This window comes from Synchiropus splendidus, chromosome 1, assembly GCF_027744825.2.
Source record: "Synchiropus splendidus isolate RoL2022-P1 chromosome 1, RoL_Sspl_1.0, whole genome shotgun sequence".
NCBI lineage: Eukaryota > Metazoa > Chordata > Actinopteri > Syngnathiformes > Callionymidae > Synchiropus > Synchiropus splendidus.
Window position 1 is genome coordinate 57,806,645 of NC_071334.1, and position 13,292 is coordinate 57,819,936.

Sequence of the window (13,292 nt, forward strand, 5' to 3'; positions counted from 1 at the left end):
AAATTAAAGCCCTTCAAAAATCGAATCTTCATGAGGCACTCTTGCACGTTCTATTCATTCCACTAGATGTTGGCTTGACAAGCAAAGAACTAAATCTTGTTCAATGTGTGCCAAAGTTTTAGACAGTTCTATTGTCGTTGCACAGCTGCGATAAAGCTGTTCTCTCACCTTCAGAAAAGTGTCCAAGGATCCATTCTCCATGTACTCAGTGATGATCATCACTGGTTTGCCTGAGAAACCAAAAGCAAAGCTATGACCAGCCTGAACCGCTTGCTTGATTATTACTCATAAAAAATGAAAGGGAATTAATGTGGTACACAAAAGTCTAAAATGCAAATTCGGGACTCACTCTTGGTGACGACACCTTCCAGGCGGATGATGTTTGGGTGGTTGAACTGGCCCATGATTGATGCCTCCCACAGGAAGTCCCGCCTCTGGTGCTCTGTGTAACCTGCTTTCAAGGTCTTGATGGCGACCTGGATTTCTCTCTTGCCCGGTAACCTCAGCGGACCACTGCATACCTCACCAAACTCCCCTGAGGGACATACACAGCGTAATGACATTGCAGTTCACCTTGACCAACATTCTGTAAGGCTCCAGCAAACTTTAACATTTACAGTGGAAACAAAAAAGGGCAGTCGACTCACCCGCGCCAATTATCCGCTCAATGGAAATGAAGGAGACGTCAATCTCCTGAGCAAATTCATGCACAGCTTGGTTTGGATCTTCATAGGTCAGCGGGTCAATGTAAGTCCGGACACCAGGAAACTTGACTACAGGCAAGAAGTAATGAGCTTGAGCAGAAGAGTTCCACTTCTAGTTGACTTAACCTCAACATTGTCATTTATAAAATAAAATAAAAGGGAAAAAAAATATGTTAAAGAAAAGTCAGGTGCATGAAAAGCTGGCATGGCAGGTACAGATGTTGACAACAATGCAAAAAGCTGAAGGAACAACAACATGCCACGTAATTCTGTAGTAAATATTTTCAGAATGGAATAGACAGACAAGGAGAAACACACTTCTAGGACAGTAAGATTTAACTAACTCACTGTGGCCATTGTGGAAGTGCATCTTCTCCTCCTCTGGATCCTGCTTAGCTTTGCTGTAGCCACAACGCCTTCGGGAGCACACACACACACACACACACACACACGCACGCACGCACGCACGCACGCACGCACGCACGCACGCACGCACACGCACCCGCACGCGCACACACACAGGCACACACAAAGAACAAAGAGGTACCCACACACACGCACATTGCAATCAGTGTCATGACACAGTTTCGGAATGCCATATGCAGATGTGAAGGCAATCCCCAAACATCTGTGAAATCGGCTTCATCAGGGAGTCCCACGACAAATAACATTTACTTTAGGGTTGATTAAATTCAGCAGTAAAGGTGTGCCAATTCAGCTAAATGCTGTAACACACATTTTCCATCTACACAATGTCTCTGATCATTCATTTTCAAGCACATACACCATTTTAGCATCACATTGATTTGCTGTTTGAGAAATGCAGTAAGCCCCAACCAAAGATCAAGCAGTGACAGAGAAAATAAATAAGAGGAGTAAGATCAGAGCAGCGATATCAATGACCTGAAAAAGGCACATAAATCCTGGCCAACACAGGTCGTGATCTCAATTGGATCTCAGTGCAAGATAAGCTTTTTTATTTTCACACCATAACTGATAACCAGCGCTTTTGAGCTTTCAAGGAAATACCGAAATAGAGAAAATGCTGAAATATGAGACATCATGAAGATACGAGATCTAAAAATACTAAGTCAACATGATACGTTAGATCTCTAAGAAGAAAAAAAGAGAATGTACGAGGAATAAAATCAGCTCAAGGCTTTTAGCACGTTTCTCTTTCATGAGTACTAGGAAGCTGGTTGCTGCAATCCCCAACCAAAATCTGTGCAATCCTGTTTCTTTATGTGTTCACATGTGACTGCATTTGTGTGTGTGTGCGTGAGTGTGTGTGTGTCTCCACTTGTACGTCAATATTTGGTGAAGCTGCATCCGAGATAATCGCAGATAAAACCAGCTTAAACAGAATGGTTGACTTAATACTTATCCTAAATGCAAACATAAACACAGAGCAAGGGAATAAAATATTTGTTAACCTAACTAAATAAGCATCCTGGGGACAAAAATGAAATTTGAGAAAAACAATTACATTTCATTGGAAAGAACAACTTTGTTAAATTCTATTCTATAATCTATAAATGAAAATGTTTAATTTGGTAATATCTTGGCTCATTTGTGCAGCTCATATGGAATAAAAACGCAACTTTATTGTGTAGATGGATATCTGAGGGCAACAGCCTTCTTAGACCAAAAACATTACTACAATCCATTACATGTCTTTTGAAGAGTCTTGGAACCAAGAGGAGGGTTTTTATAGACGACTGGATATTTAGGAGGCGAGGGACCGTGCATGTGCGGTTTATACTTGAGCCTGGGGGTGTTTAGTTTGTCACATCCATTGAGCCAAAAGAGTTTGAGCACGCTCTATGACTTCTGCCCCTCGGACTTCCTGTCTGTCTGTGCGGCTGTCTGCTGCGCTAGCCCCTGCAGACATGCACCACAGCCTTTTCGCATGTCTGTTAAGTTTTGATGTACAATTGTGTCACAAGGGGGGATCAAACCAGGAGAGGACCGAGGGGGGGTTGTACAGTAGTACACGTAGGGGGGTAGCAGTTTGTCCTTAATCTACTACTGGAAAAACGGGCATTCTTCCGCTTCACCACCCCCACTCTAAATGAGAGCACTCCTCCATCTACATCTGCGTTCAGCTGAAACAATCTGGGCTGATACGATACAACTATGGCTTGTTTTACCTCCAAAAAAATGTAGAACAGCTACAATACTGTTTTGAGAGACAAATCTTTCATGAAGTGTTGATTCGTTGTTAATTTAGTCTAGATAGACATTTAAATTCCAGTGTATTAGCTGACAATGATTAACCATAATACATTCACTAACCATGATAATTCAGCATAAAAACGCTGGGATACTCGGAAACACTTAAAGATATAGCCAGTAATACATCATTAGGGCAGTCTTCAGATATTATAATGCATTTATGAGATGTTATGAATGTCCATGCAATTTATGACAAGGTCGAAAAAGTATCATGAGCTGTGGAATTAACATAATTATGTTATAATTAAAGTAAAGTTATAATCACCGTAAGCACACAGTACAGTTGACATATTCAAATTCAAATTGTGCACCTTCTAACACTTTACTACGCTCATTATAAGTTCGAACATGTATCATAGAATAGAAGATAAGTGTCACCATACATTTGGATTAACAGATAAATGGGATTATATCGACAATTTAGAAATGATGCGGAAGCTGCTTCTGCACTGTCGGAATGGTTATAGTTCTAGGAATCATTTGTAGAAATATGCGATTAAATGTACTGAAGTACTCAACACCCAGGCATAATTATAGTTCAGAGGCCGTTTAAACATGGTTTCACCAGGTGCAAAGTTTCTTGCATCCAGGCATTTTCAGTGGTGCCATTACTGTGTAAACATAGCCTAAAAAGCTTCCCAGAACTATTCAATTTTTTTTTCTGGTGCCATTCCAGTTGGGCAAATGTATACTGGAACCAGTTCATCTGAAATGGTTCCTACAGCGCGAAAGCGACAATTATCACATTGTATTTTGTATCAATCACCATGCAATATGTCTTCTTTCATCTTACCGTCCGCTGAGCAGAAAGGCAGCAACCACTGCCAATACAACCAGAGCCAGAGTGATGGCCACCGCTACTATGGAAGCCTGAGCACGTTCGCTGGTTGCTGTTACTGCCAAAGAAAACAGAGATTCAGAGCTTGTTTTACGCACAAACAAAGTCAAATTCACACAGACAGAAACACAACAAACTGACATCTGTGATTCATGCTGCCTTCAAAAACAGAGGAGGTCATACACAGGTGGAAGATAATTGCACAACTACTGGCCCTCTCTGCTGAACTCACAGTAAGGGCTGGTCTGGAATTCAAACCGGCGACTAAATGCACCGTATCCAGCTGAGGTCCTGGCTCGTACCTGTAACAGAACCAAAATATTACTAAAAGACTGTGGTGCTTTTCACGTAGCTCAGAGAATTGAGGACTTATAAGTGACTCATGTTGTGACGTCATGTATTAGTCTATGTGTCCAGTAAACTAGCGTATTATTTTAACAGCAATTGAAAGGAAATGAAATTCAGAAATTTTATCCACACAAAAAGAAACAAAAAATAATCAAGATATATGTAACAGTGACAATATTCTCGTGTCAGTTGACCTGGAAGATGTAAGCTGAAGATGGCTTCAGGCCTTCCACCACCATCTCAGTCTCCTTTGACTTTATAATTGTGTAACTGGAGTCCTGCTCCTGAAGGAAGAAAACACAATCCTGAGATCTAAAGCAAGGTGAATCAATAAGCTCTACAAATCAAGTACCGGTATAGAAGTGCACATGAATGGCGTCATCTGCACTGGTGCAGTGTTAACTACCTGTGACCACATGTGAGTGTGTGTGATGGGATCACTTTCCTAACTGTAACCGCATCAGGTTCAAACATGGCCACTCCATTAGCCAGAAGCCATTAGCTAACCGCTGACCACAAATGCTGCTTTTTTTCTGTCTAATACCTTTTCTCTGACCTTCCAAGAAAAGGCGACAACGGATGCTGGAAGCGAGAAACGAAGAAGGGCAATGATCTCAACTGAAGCATCAAATTGCCGTTTCTAACAATTCTCAACTTGAAAAAGATACTAAACAAAAACTCATGACAGAGTATCCCTCAGATATAATGGCTTCAGTGAGGGCATCGAGAGAGATGGACGAAATAAGACATGCTGCAGATATACATGTACATGGCTGATTAAGCTGAATAACCTCAAAACAAATAGAGCAATTCAGAGATCAACACCTCTGGGTAGGACAGATACAGCCCTCTTCAAAAAAACATCTTCAGGCTCTTCAAAAACGGCACTGAAGATGACATTTACCTTTTCAAAATACTTGATCTCATACTCCAGGATGATTCCGTTGGGACGGTCGGGTTCAGCCCAAGAAAGCGCGATGCTGCTCTTCCCTGCATGACCTTTTCTCACCACACTGACCGGAGATGGAGCTGCAGACACACAAATACATCAGTTTTCTACTCACACAGGCAGAGAAGTCTTATATTTCATTGCATAAATCAGGGAAATTGGAGTGCAATTCTTCCAAGGAACACTGTTAAGCATTAATTCAACCAGTAGAAGCCAAATATTTCAGTTTCTTGATATCCAGATGAGGGGAAATAATGAAGAGATTCCAACCGAAATGAACAAACATGGGGTTTTAAACGCGGAGAAGCTCTGCATTTGATAAGCAATTTTTCTGTCTCGATTGAACAGAGCAAAAGAGGAGAATAACCACAGTTAATATAGCTACCACAATCTTTGATTAAAAACAACTATGAGCATGAGACAGATTATTGCAACTCGCCGTATTAGTTCTCAAACTAGCTCAAAAACTATTTCTTTGCACTCCTACGGTCATGAATTTTGGGTAGTGACTGCAAGAACACGACGTCGCATACAAGCAGCCAAAATGATTATTCAGAGCCGCAAGATCGCTATGTAGCTCAGCCATCTTGGTATGACTCAAAGTGGAGGTGCTGCTCCAAATCAAGACAGTCGTGGTGGCTCAGAACCTGTTTCAGATGCCTTCTGGATGCTTACATAGGGGACCTACGTCTTCAAGAGAGTATGCCTCTTGTCTGTCTGGGTATTTCCATGGAAGAGCTCTCCAGTCATGGTAAAGCAGTACAAGATGGATAGAACAACAATATACCTTGAGATGAAACATACAAGAAATATGAAGAAAAAAATGGGAGAAAAAAAATCCAATAACAAAAGAATTTAAAACTGTGACCAAAATGTGCTACATACCATATAATATATGTGTAATATATTCATGTCTGAATGTCTCCATTTGCAAATGAGATTTAGCTTTATGGAGAACAATTACACTTTGGATTTATTCTTTTGCAGTCAGCAAAGACAGATGTGTGAGTTTGCATCCATTGTGGATACTTTCCTGTCGTAACCTGAACCATTGGCCCGTCGCTGAGGGACAGTTGAAGAGTCTCTGACACATAAAGAGGCTTTTAACCAGGCAAAATGCTCCCTCAGGCAACATCTTAATAGTGTGTGTGTGCGTGTGTGTGTGTGTCTGTGTGCGTGCATGCATCCCTGGGTGTGTATTGCACATTCTAAACACTATTTAGGTTTCAGCAGCCCCAGTGGAACTCTGCAGGGAATAAATCATCACTACAAACAGAGTAACTGAATCCTGAATATATGGTCGCACCAAAGTGTTATCTGCAACATCTTAAAAGCCTGAAATCAGAGACAAAATGGCACTCAGCACTTAAATAACTACAAAGGCCAGTGATGTTGTGAGAGAAAGACGGATTCTCCAGCTCCCTGGGGCTTAGGAGTAACTAAACACCCAAAGGAAAATAAATTCTCCTACCTAAAAATGTGCAGGCAACGGACCAGCTTAGCATAAATTGTCCTGGAGCAAATGGGCTAATTTACAGGATGAAACACGAACCAAAAAAAATGTTTTAGGGAAACTTGCCAATTAATACAAGCAATTTTGTTAGCTGCCGAAACTGCAATAATCTGTCTTTGCTGGTCCATATATTTGTGCCAGGGACTAAATAACCGATGAACACACGGAGGCACAAAAATATCCTTTTGTGCAAAATGCGACACCTTCATGTGCCACAAGTTGGCTACAGAGACGTGTTTCACAGATCTGAAGGTTGCCAACACAGCAAGAGAATGGGAGGTGATGGAAGTGCCAGTAGAAGACAGGGGGACAGACAAGTGGGAGCATCAGTGAGGAAAGAAGAGCTAGAAAAAGTGTGGGGTGAATTATAGACTGGAAGGTGGCAGTGTTTAGACAGATCTGCATCAACACTTGGCTGCAAGTGACATGATCACACCTCCCATGTTACACACCTCCTAACACACTGCAGCTGTTAATGAGCAGCAATATTGTTTCGTCAAGCACATAGCAACGGATTCCTCTTCTGCTCCAAGTTTAGAAAGATTTCATGATCAAGTACAGCCCTTGAGAAGAACCCATCTACAGTCTGATAATAACTCATCTCACTGTAGAATGGAAACCTTTCAAAACTTCTACCTTTGGGAAGTAGCCTCAAATCAATATCAATCCTTCACAGTTTCTTTTATTACGTTTTTAACTAGCCATAGAGATTGACCAAGAGAGGGTTTGAAGGATGGAAGTGAGGCGGAAGGCCGACATATGGCCTTATTACAGTTGTTGATGACAACAATCGGTGAGTCTTCTGTGTTTCCTCATCTTCATTCCCTTCTCATTTCGGTGAAACACTTTTTCAGCGCCAACTGACAACTCTATTTTGGACAGTGATGGAACTCATCACAGAAGCCTTGATTCTGAAAAGTCGATGCACCTGGGACAGACAGAAATGCCTGAATCATAGGGCAAAGTGTCCATCTCAGTTTAATGTACACATGTCCTGGGTACTGGCATAGATTTAGTGCCACCCACGATGACTATACAAGTGAATGTAAAGCAACTAGAAACATTCACATTCAGAATCATTTCACACTGTTAATTAAAATTAATGTTAGCATCATAGACTGTTTTCCATCAGACTCTTTTTGTCTGACTTTTTTCACTCTAAGCTAATATTTAAACCTCACAGTGTAGAGTCTAATTTTCTGTATTTTCTGTGGTCACTTGGAATTGAAAATCAGAAGACTTGCAGACATGAGATTTAGTACTTCATTTTAAGGAGATGCACAGCAACAAACACAATTAAAACACCACTCATTGCTCATCATAATGTAATTTCAAATATTTAACAAATGGTAAAATCCGCAATTTGCTTAATGAACATTCACAAAAGTCATTGAACACTATTTTGCAGTTATGTCTATGCAATAAGTCATTTTAGTAACTAAGCTTTAGTATATGGCATATGGCTTTTCTAAAGATTGTTTTTTCTGAAGGTGGCATTATACAACTCCGCTTTAAAAGGGAAAAAGCAATAAGTTGAAAGTTGACCAAACTCCACACGATGATGATGATGACGATGATGATGGTGATGTTTTTGTGGGGGAGGGAGAGTTATCAGGAGCTACAGAATAGCAAACTAGCAAGAAACTTTTTCAGGGAGCAAACAGTAGTTACATTATCACTTCTTTGTGACAGTGAGTTGTATATAGGGCAACTGGGGGAGGAGGACCTTTTCCAGCAGCAGGACACACACTTGAGAGAGGGAGCTCTCAAACACACCTTTGAAGAACGTCGAGCCATCAGTTAACCTCCAAATGTTTTGGACTGAGAAGGCCAACAGAAGGACTTTAAAGCATATAAACCCCAACACGCAGCACAGCCTGCAGCTGGATGTCAACCCCTGATCTTCTTCCATTGAAGCTGCATCACAAACCGCTACTTTACTTTTCTATAAACTCAATTGTGAAGTTACAATGTGTATTAGAGCTTCATTTAAATCTCACACCTCAATCAGTCTCCATGACACCATCTTTAATTGGCTTGCTCCTGCTCTAAATTAACAGTCTACTCTTCCACATTTCAGTTCTATTTAGCTTCATCATAAACGGTGAATGAAAACAAACTGCTTCTGTGTCTCTATGACAAACTCACACACGACCGCCTGTGCACTTTTCCACCGCCCACATGGTGATGTATCACGATTAATTTGCACACCGCATGCTGCCATACATTGTTCCTGCTGTCGTTTGCATTTATCAAGCTCCACACTTTGCTCCCACGCTGTCAACAACATGAAAAACAAAAGTTCGACAATCAAGGAGCTCAACTCACACAGCTTTGATCACGAGGCCACAAAGACTTTTTTTTTCAGGAACTAAGAGGCTTTTTGATTAAATACTTTTTTTAAGCGCACGTCTTTTATAGGTTCCAGACACACAGATCCGTCTCTGGTAGAATTAGCAGCCATGTGTCATGTGTAACATTTCTCAAACAAAGTACATGACAAATTAAATTTGTATATTAATGAGGGTAAATGACAAGGAACTGTCCTGAAGACAACAAAATATTTTGGAAAGGAGAAATAAATCGGTGTCACTACGAAAAAGAAGACACTGAAACGTCCAATATTTTCTCAGAGAAAACGAGATTATCATGCACTTTGGTTCCCAATGTTCCCAAAAATGCTTCAAGCAATCTCAACTCTAGAACACCATCATTTCTCATCCAAAAACTGTCCCCTCCATATCGATTGTTATCCCCTAGCTATATTTCACCTCTACCAAACTCGCCACCATCAGCACCAACACTTTATTATTCAGCACGGCTTCACAGGGACACCATGAAATCACCTTTTCACGGATCCCTTATCAAGTATGACACTTCCCACACATCAAACACCGGATCCTCCGCCTCGGTCTCTGCCTCGCCTGATTCAGTTTCCATGTTGCCCTCGTCTCCCACTAGTCTTGCTTCTGTCATTTTTTTTTTTGCCAGCCATAGCAAGGTCACACACACAGTGCACAGAAGGCGATAGCACTTTAACAAGGCAGAACAAAGTCATGAATGGGTAATTACATCCTCACTACAAATGCTGTTGGAAGCATTTACAATGTTATTGAGGAGAAGAATGAGATGAGTGTGACTGCCGGTCAGTGATGAAGGAAACAGACGAAGGAGCCATTGCACTCGCTCTGCGGATCATTCTGAGGTTAACTGTTGTGTTTCATTTGTTTGAATGCGGCATTTTAAAAACACAATTGTGTCAAAATTCTGTTAAATCATAATTCACCTATGATCGTTTTATTCCTATAGCTACAAGACAATACCACATTGTCCCAACATGACACTTTCAGGACATGTTATCAGTACAAAGTTCTATAAAGGCAAAGCAACATAAAGTTCGACTCACATAAATCTTATCTAGTGATTCCGGTCATCTAGTTCCGAAGTCCGCTGGTTAAGCACACTCACGATTTACACATTGTAACAGTTATAAAGGCACAGTAAGTGGCATGAATTGTACATTATTATTTTTATAAGTCGCCTTCACTGCTAAAGTCACATTACAGTGTTACAATGGCTGCAGCAACTGAAGTACCCTGACACTAACTGTGAAAATTGTGAGCCATTTAGTAATCTAACATAATCCTTAAGCTTCCTTTGGTCCAGTGACTGACTAACTTAAATCCAGACACAACTCCACAACACTGAAACTCGGGCTGTAATCCACTCAGTGTGCCGACAGTTGTGCAGCTAAAGAGTGTCAACGGCTGTCAGACAGCCATCTGCCTGTGTCTCTCCCCTGTAATGAACACATTACTGCACTGTGTTTACTGACTTGCCAAGCAATAACAAACAATAACTGTGAACAAAGATGGGAACTCTTTATTGCTTTAGCCGACTTCATTAGCAGCAAATAAAATGCACTGCACAACCACATATTGCCTATAAACATAAAGCTGGAATCCCTGAGCACAAATGAAGAGCGATCGCCATTTAAAGGAACACAAACGAGGTGTATTTACTGCGATGAGGAATAATTGAACTTGTTTATGGCGAGGCATTAACATTTTATCTTTACAGGTTGTGCATTATCATCTTGAATGGGAACACACAAACAGTTGCTGGGGGCAAAAGATGGAATCTGATATAATGAATCACATGTGATATTGTTTTGACGTCTTAACCATCATCAAACTTGACAGTGTTTTGATCTCATGTGTTTAATCTGTTGGAGTTGGTAAGAAAAGGCAAGACTTAAGTGTAGCCTGCCTATGCATTAGTATAATATAATTGGGTATGTTCACAAAATACTGACTGATATTCAGGGATAAAAGCACTTACAGAGACAGTATGACGATCGGGTTCAATCTGAATTGAAACCATTGATACCAGTCAAGCACAGACAAAGTGAATATTTTCTCTTACCTGCCTGGTTGGTGGTCACATTCAGGGACACATACTTCTTGGTGTGGTCTTTGGCCAGATCTGACACTCCGTTGATGGCCTCCAACAAGAAGCTGTAGTTGGTGTGGGACTGCAGGTCGGCCACCATCACTGAGGTGTTCGCCAGGCCGACGTGACGTGGAAGGAAGCGTACGTTGGGACCACACTCCTCAAAGCCTCGGTTGTCTGGCAACACACGTCTGCATAGGACGTTGTAACGCACATCCTTTCTACCACCCGTCTCCGTCGGCACGGACCACTCCAAGAAAACACTAGTTTCATTGACATTCGAGATGGCGTTGCGAGGGGCAGATGGGGGTCCTGAATGAAAGAAACAACAACAGGAATTCAGTTATTTTGAATCTACTTTGTGGTAAACTGCTCAGTTCTGCATGCACTATAGTCTTTTTATTATGTGCCATGCTTTCTACTGGTCCTACTGATTTTAAATTCAATAAAAAAAAATAGGGATATATAATGTATAATGCTTTGACAGAAGTTATCTAGGTTTTGAAAGTGGTATATATGGATGTATCAGTTGCAGGGCAACATCCAGGTAAAAACTGAGATGAGTACAATAATCCAAATCATTTTCTCTTCAAAACAGGTTTGTCTCCTGTTCTCATTATATGACCATAAAATTATTTAAGTTAATATTATTATATATATTATTCTGCACTTTTGTGAGTGACTGGTGGCAGGTATATCACACAGGACATGGGAAAGTTATTTCTCTGTCTGCATGTAACTCAATGGTTTTAAATGTGAAGTTGACCAAGTTAAAGGGGCAAAATGGTTGGTCTCCATCACAGTTCATCACATAGATATAGAGTATGTCTTAAGTGGGCTTCAGTCTGTCATACGTTGACTGGAATATTGTGACTTACATGCTGACCACCTGACTGTCTAGACTTCAGACCAGACACATCCAGTCACCCACAACACACATCGCACTTTGTGCTAGATTGTTATTCATTGTATGTGATGTATATGGGTGAGACTGAAAGCAGCCTGATCCTCACGTGTGCACGCCATGTTGGGGGGGTCCGACTCAATCTTGTAGTAGCCGTCATCGCAACTGCAGGCGGTAGCTCCAGTCTGTTTGGCCACACTGTGTGGTGGACACTTACTGCAGGCCAAGGACTCAAGCAGTGAGCGGTAAAACCCTGCTCTGCAGACTGAAAGATTGGGCAGTGGAGAAGAAGCCATGGGGAGTTGGAGGTTGGATGAAGTAGAGATGAGACGATAGGAGCCGATGAACACATTGGAAATGGAAAGGGGTCATGGTGAGAGAGGTTTAAGGGGAAAAAGAGTGAAGAAGAAAACAGGACAACATGGTTAGTTGCTTTGATAAAAACGAGGTCAGCATCACAGTAGGAAATCGCAGTTTTTCTTTGATCGCTGCGGTCCTTTTGAGGGGCTTTTTCAACATAAACTAAAAGGATTAAAAGCCAATAAAAGGAGGAGCAATATGCAACCAAATTGTCCTTTTCCCTAGTTTCCTGCGATGGTGCAAAACATTTTTATGTCTGAAACAAGATTCCTTGATTCTGATTCTTGTTTCAATAACAAACGCAGTAGGAAAGACAATCGGCGAGGCATTTAAAGGTACAATCAATGGTGGGCTTAGTTACCAGAAAACGCAGATCAACGTTTCAGACGAAAATACTCTCTAAAGAAGGAACCACACCAGTACTTCCCCTCAGAATAACCTGTTTGTTCTTAAACCTTCTGCCTGTCACTTGCATTCAAGTTTGGGGAAGATCACGGTTACAAAAAAGAATTCTTTTGAACTTCAGTATAGAGGCGGTAATTATTTCATCTACCCTGAATGACTGTTCTCTTCTCCATGTTTATCTTTGACAAACAGAAGCGCCTGTCATCCATGCTTAATGTTTTTTTTTTCCACTCAAAGACCAGGCAATGGATTTTCAATGTTCTCTCCTGTCCTCTCATTCACAGCACATATTTTACCTACACCTTAGCACTGTATTTTAGTGCATCTAAAACTACAGTGTATGGCGATGATGTGTTCCAAGAAAAACAAAACCTTTTTACTTTTTGTGGTCCGTAAATAACAATGACAAACATGTGACAGAAATACTGAAATGATAATAACTCTCAGCTTGGATAGGTTCCTGCTTCGATTTTCTGACCTGTACCATCGAAACACTTCCTGCATCCCTTATTACTTCCCCCGCACTGCTGCTTCACCATGACCGAGGATGCAAAGATGAAAAGAGAGGCATCACAAAAAGGAGA

General features: G+C 41.1%; 1 protein-coding gene across 2 annotated transcripts in view; it reads right to left on the reverse strand.

The window, feature by feature from the left end:
* LOC128753373 (ephrin type-A receptor 5) overlaps positions 1–13,292 on the reverse strand; it is a 52,533-nt gene that overhangs the window by 15,093 nt on the left and 24,148 nt on the right. For both annotated transcript variants that reach the window (XM_053855011.1, XM_053855021.1), the window contains exons 4-13: positions 12,053–12,208; positions 11,013–11,351; positions 5,030–5,154; positions 4,320–4,409; positions 4,010–4,079; positions 3,733–3,835; positions 1,053–1,120; positions 648–773; positions 350–535; positions 169–230 (exon numbers count right to left, since the gene is read on the reverse strand). In XM_053855011.1, the coding sequence (XP_053710986.1) occupies positions 169–230; positions 350–535; positions 648–773; positions 1,053–1,120; positions 3,733–3,835; positions 4,010–4,079; positions 4,320–4,409; positions 5,030–5,154; positions 11,013–11,351; positions 12,053–12,208 (1,325 nt within the window). The remainder of the gene's footprint in view (positions 1–168; positions 231–349; positions 536–647; positions 774–1,052; positions 1,121–3,732; positions 3,836–4,009; positions 4,080–4,319; positions 4,410–5,029; positions 5,155–11,012; positions 11,352–12,052; positions 12,209–13,292) is intronic.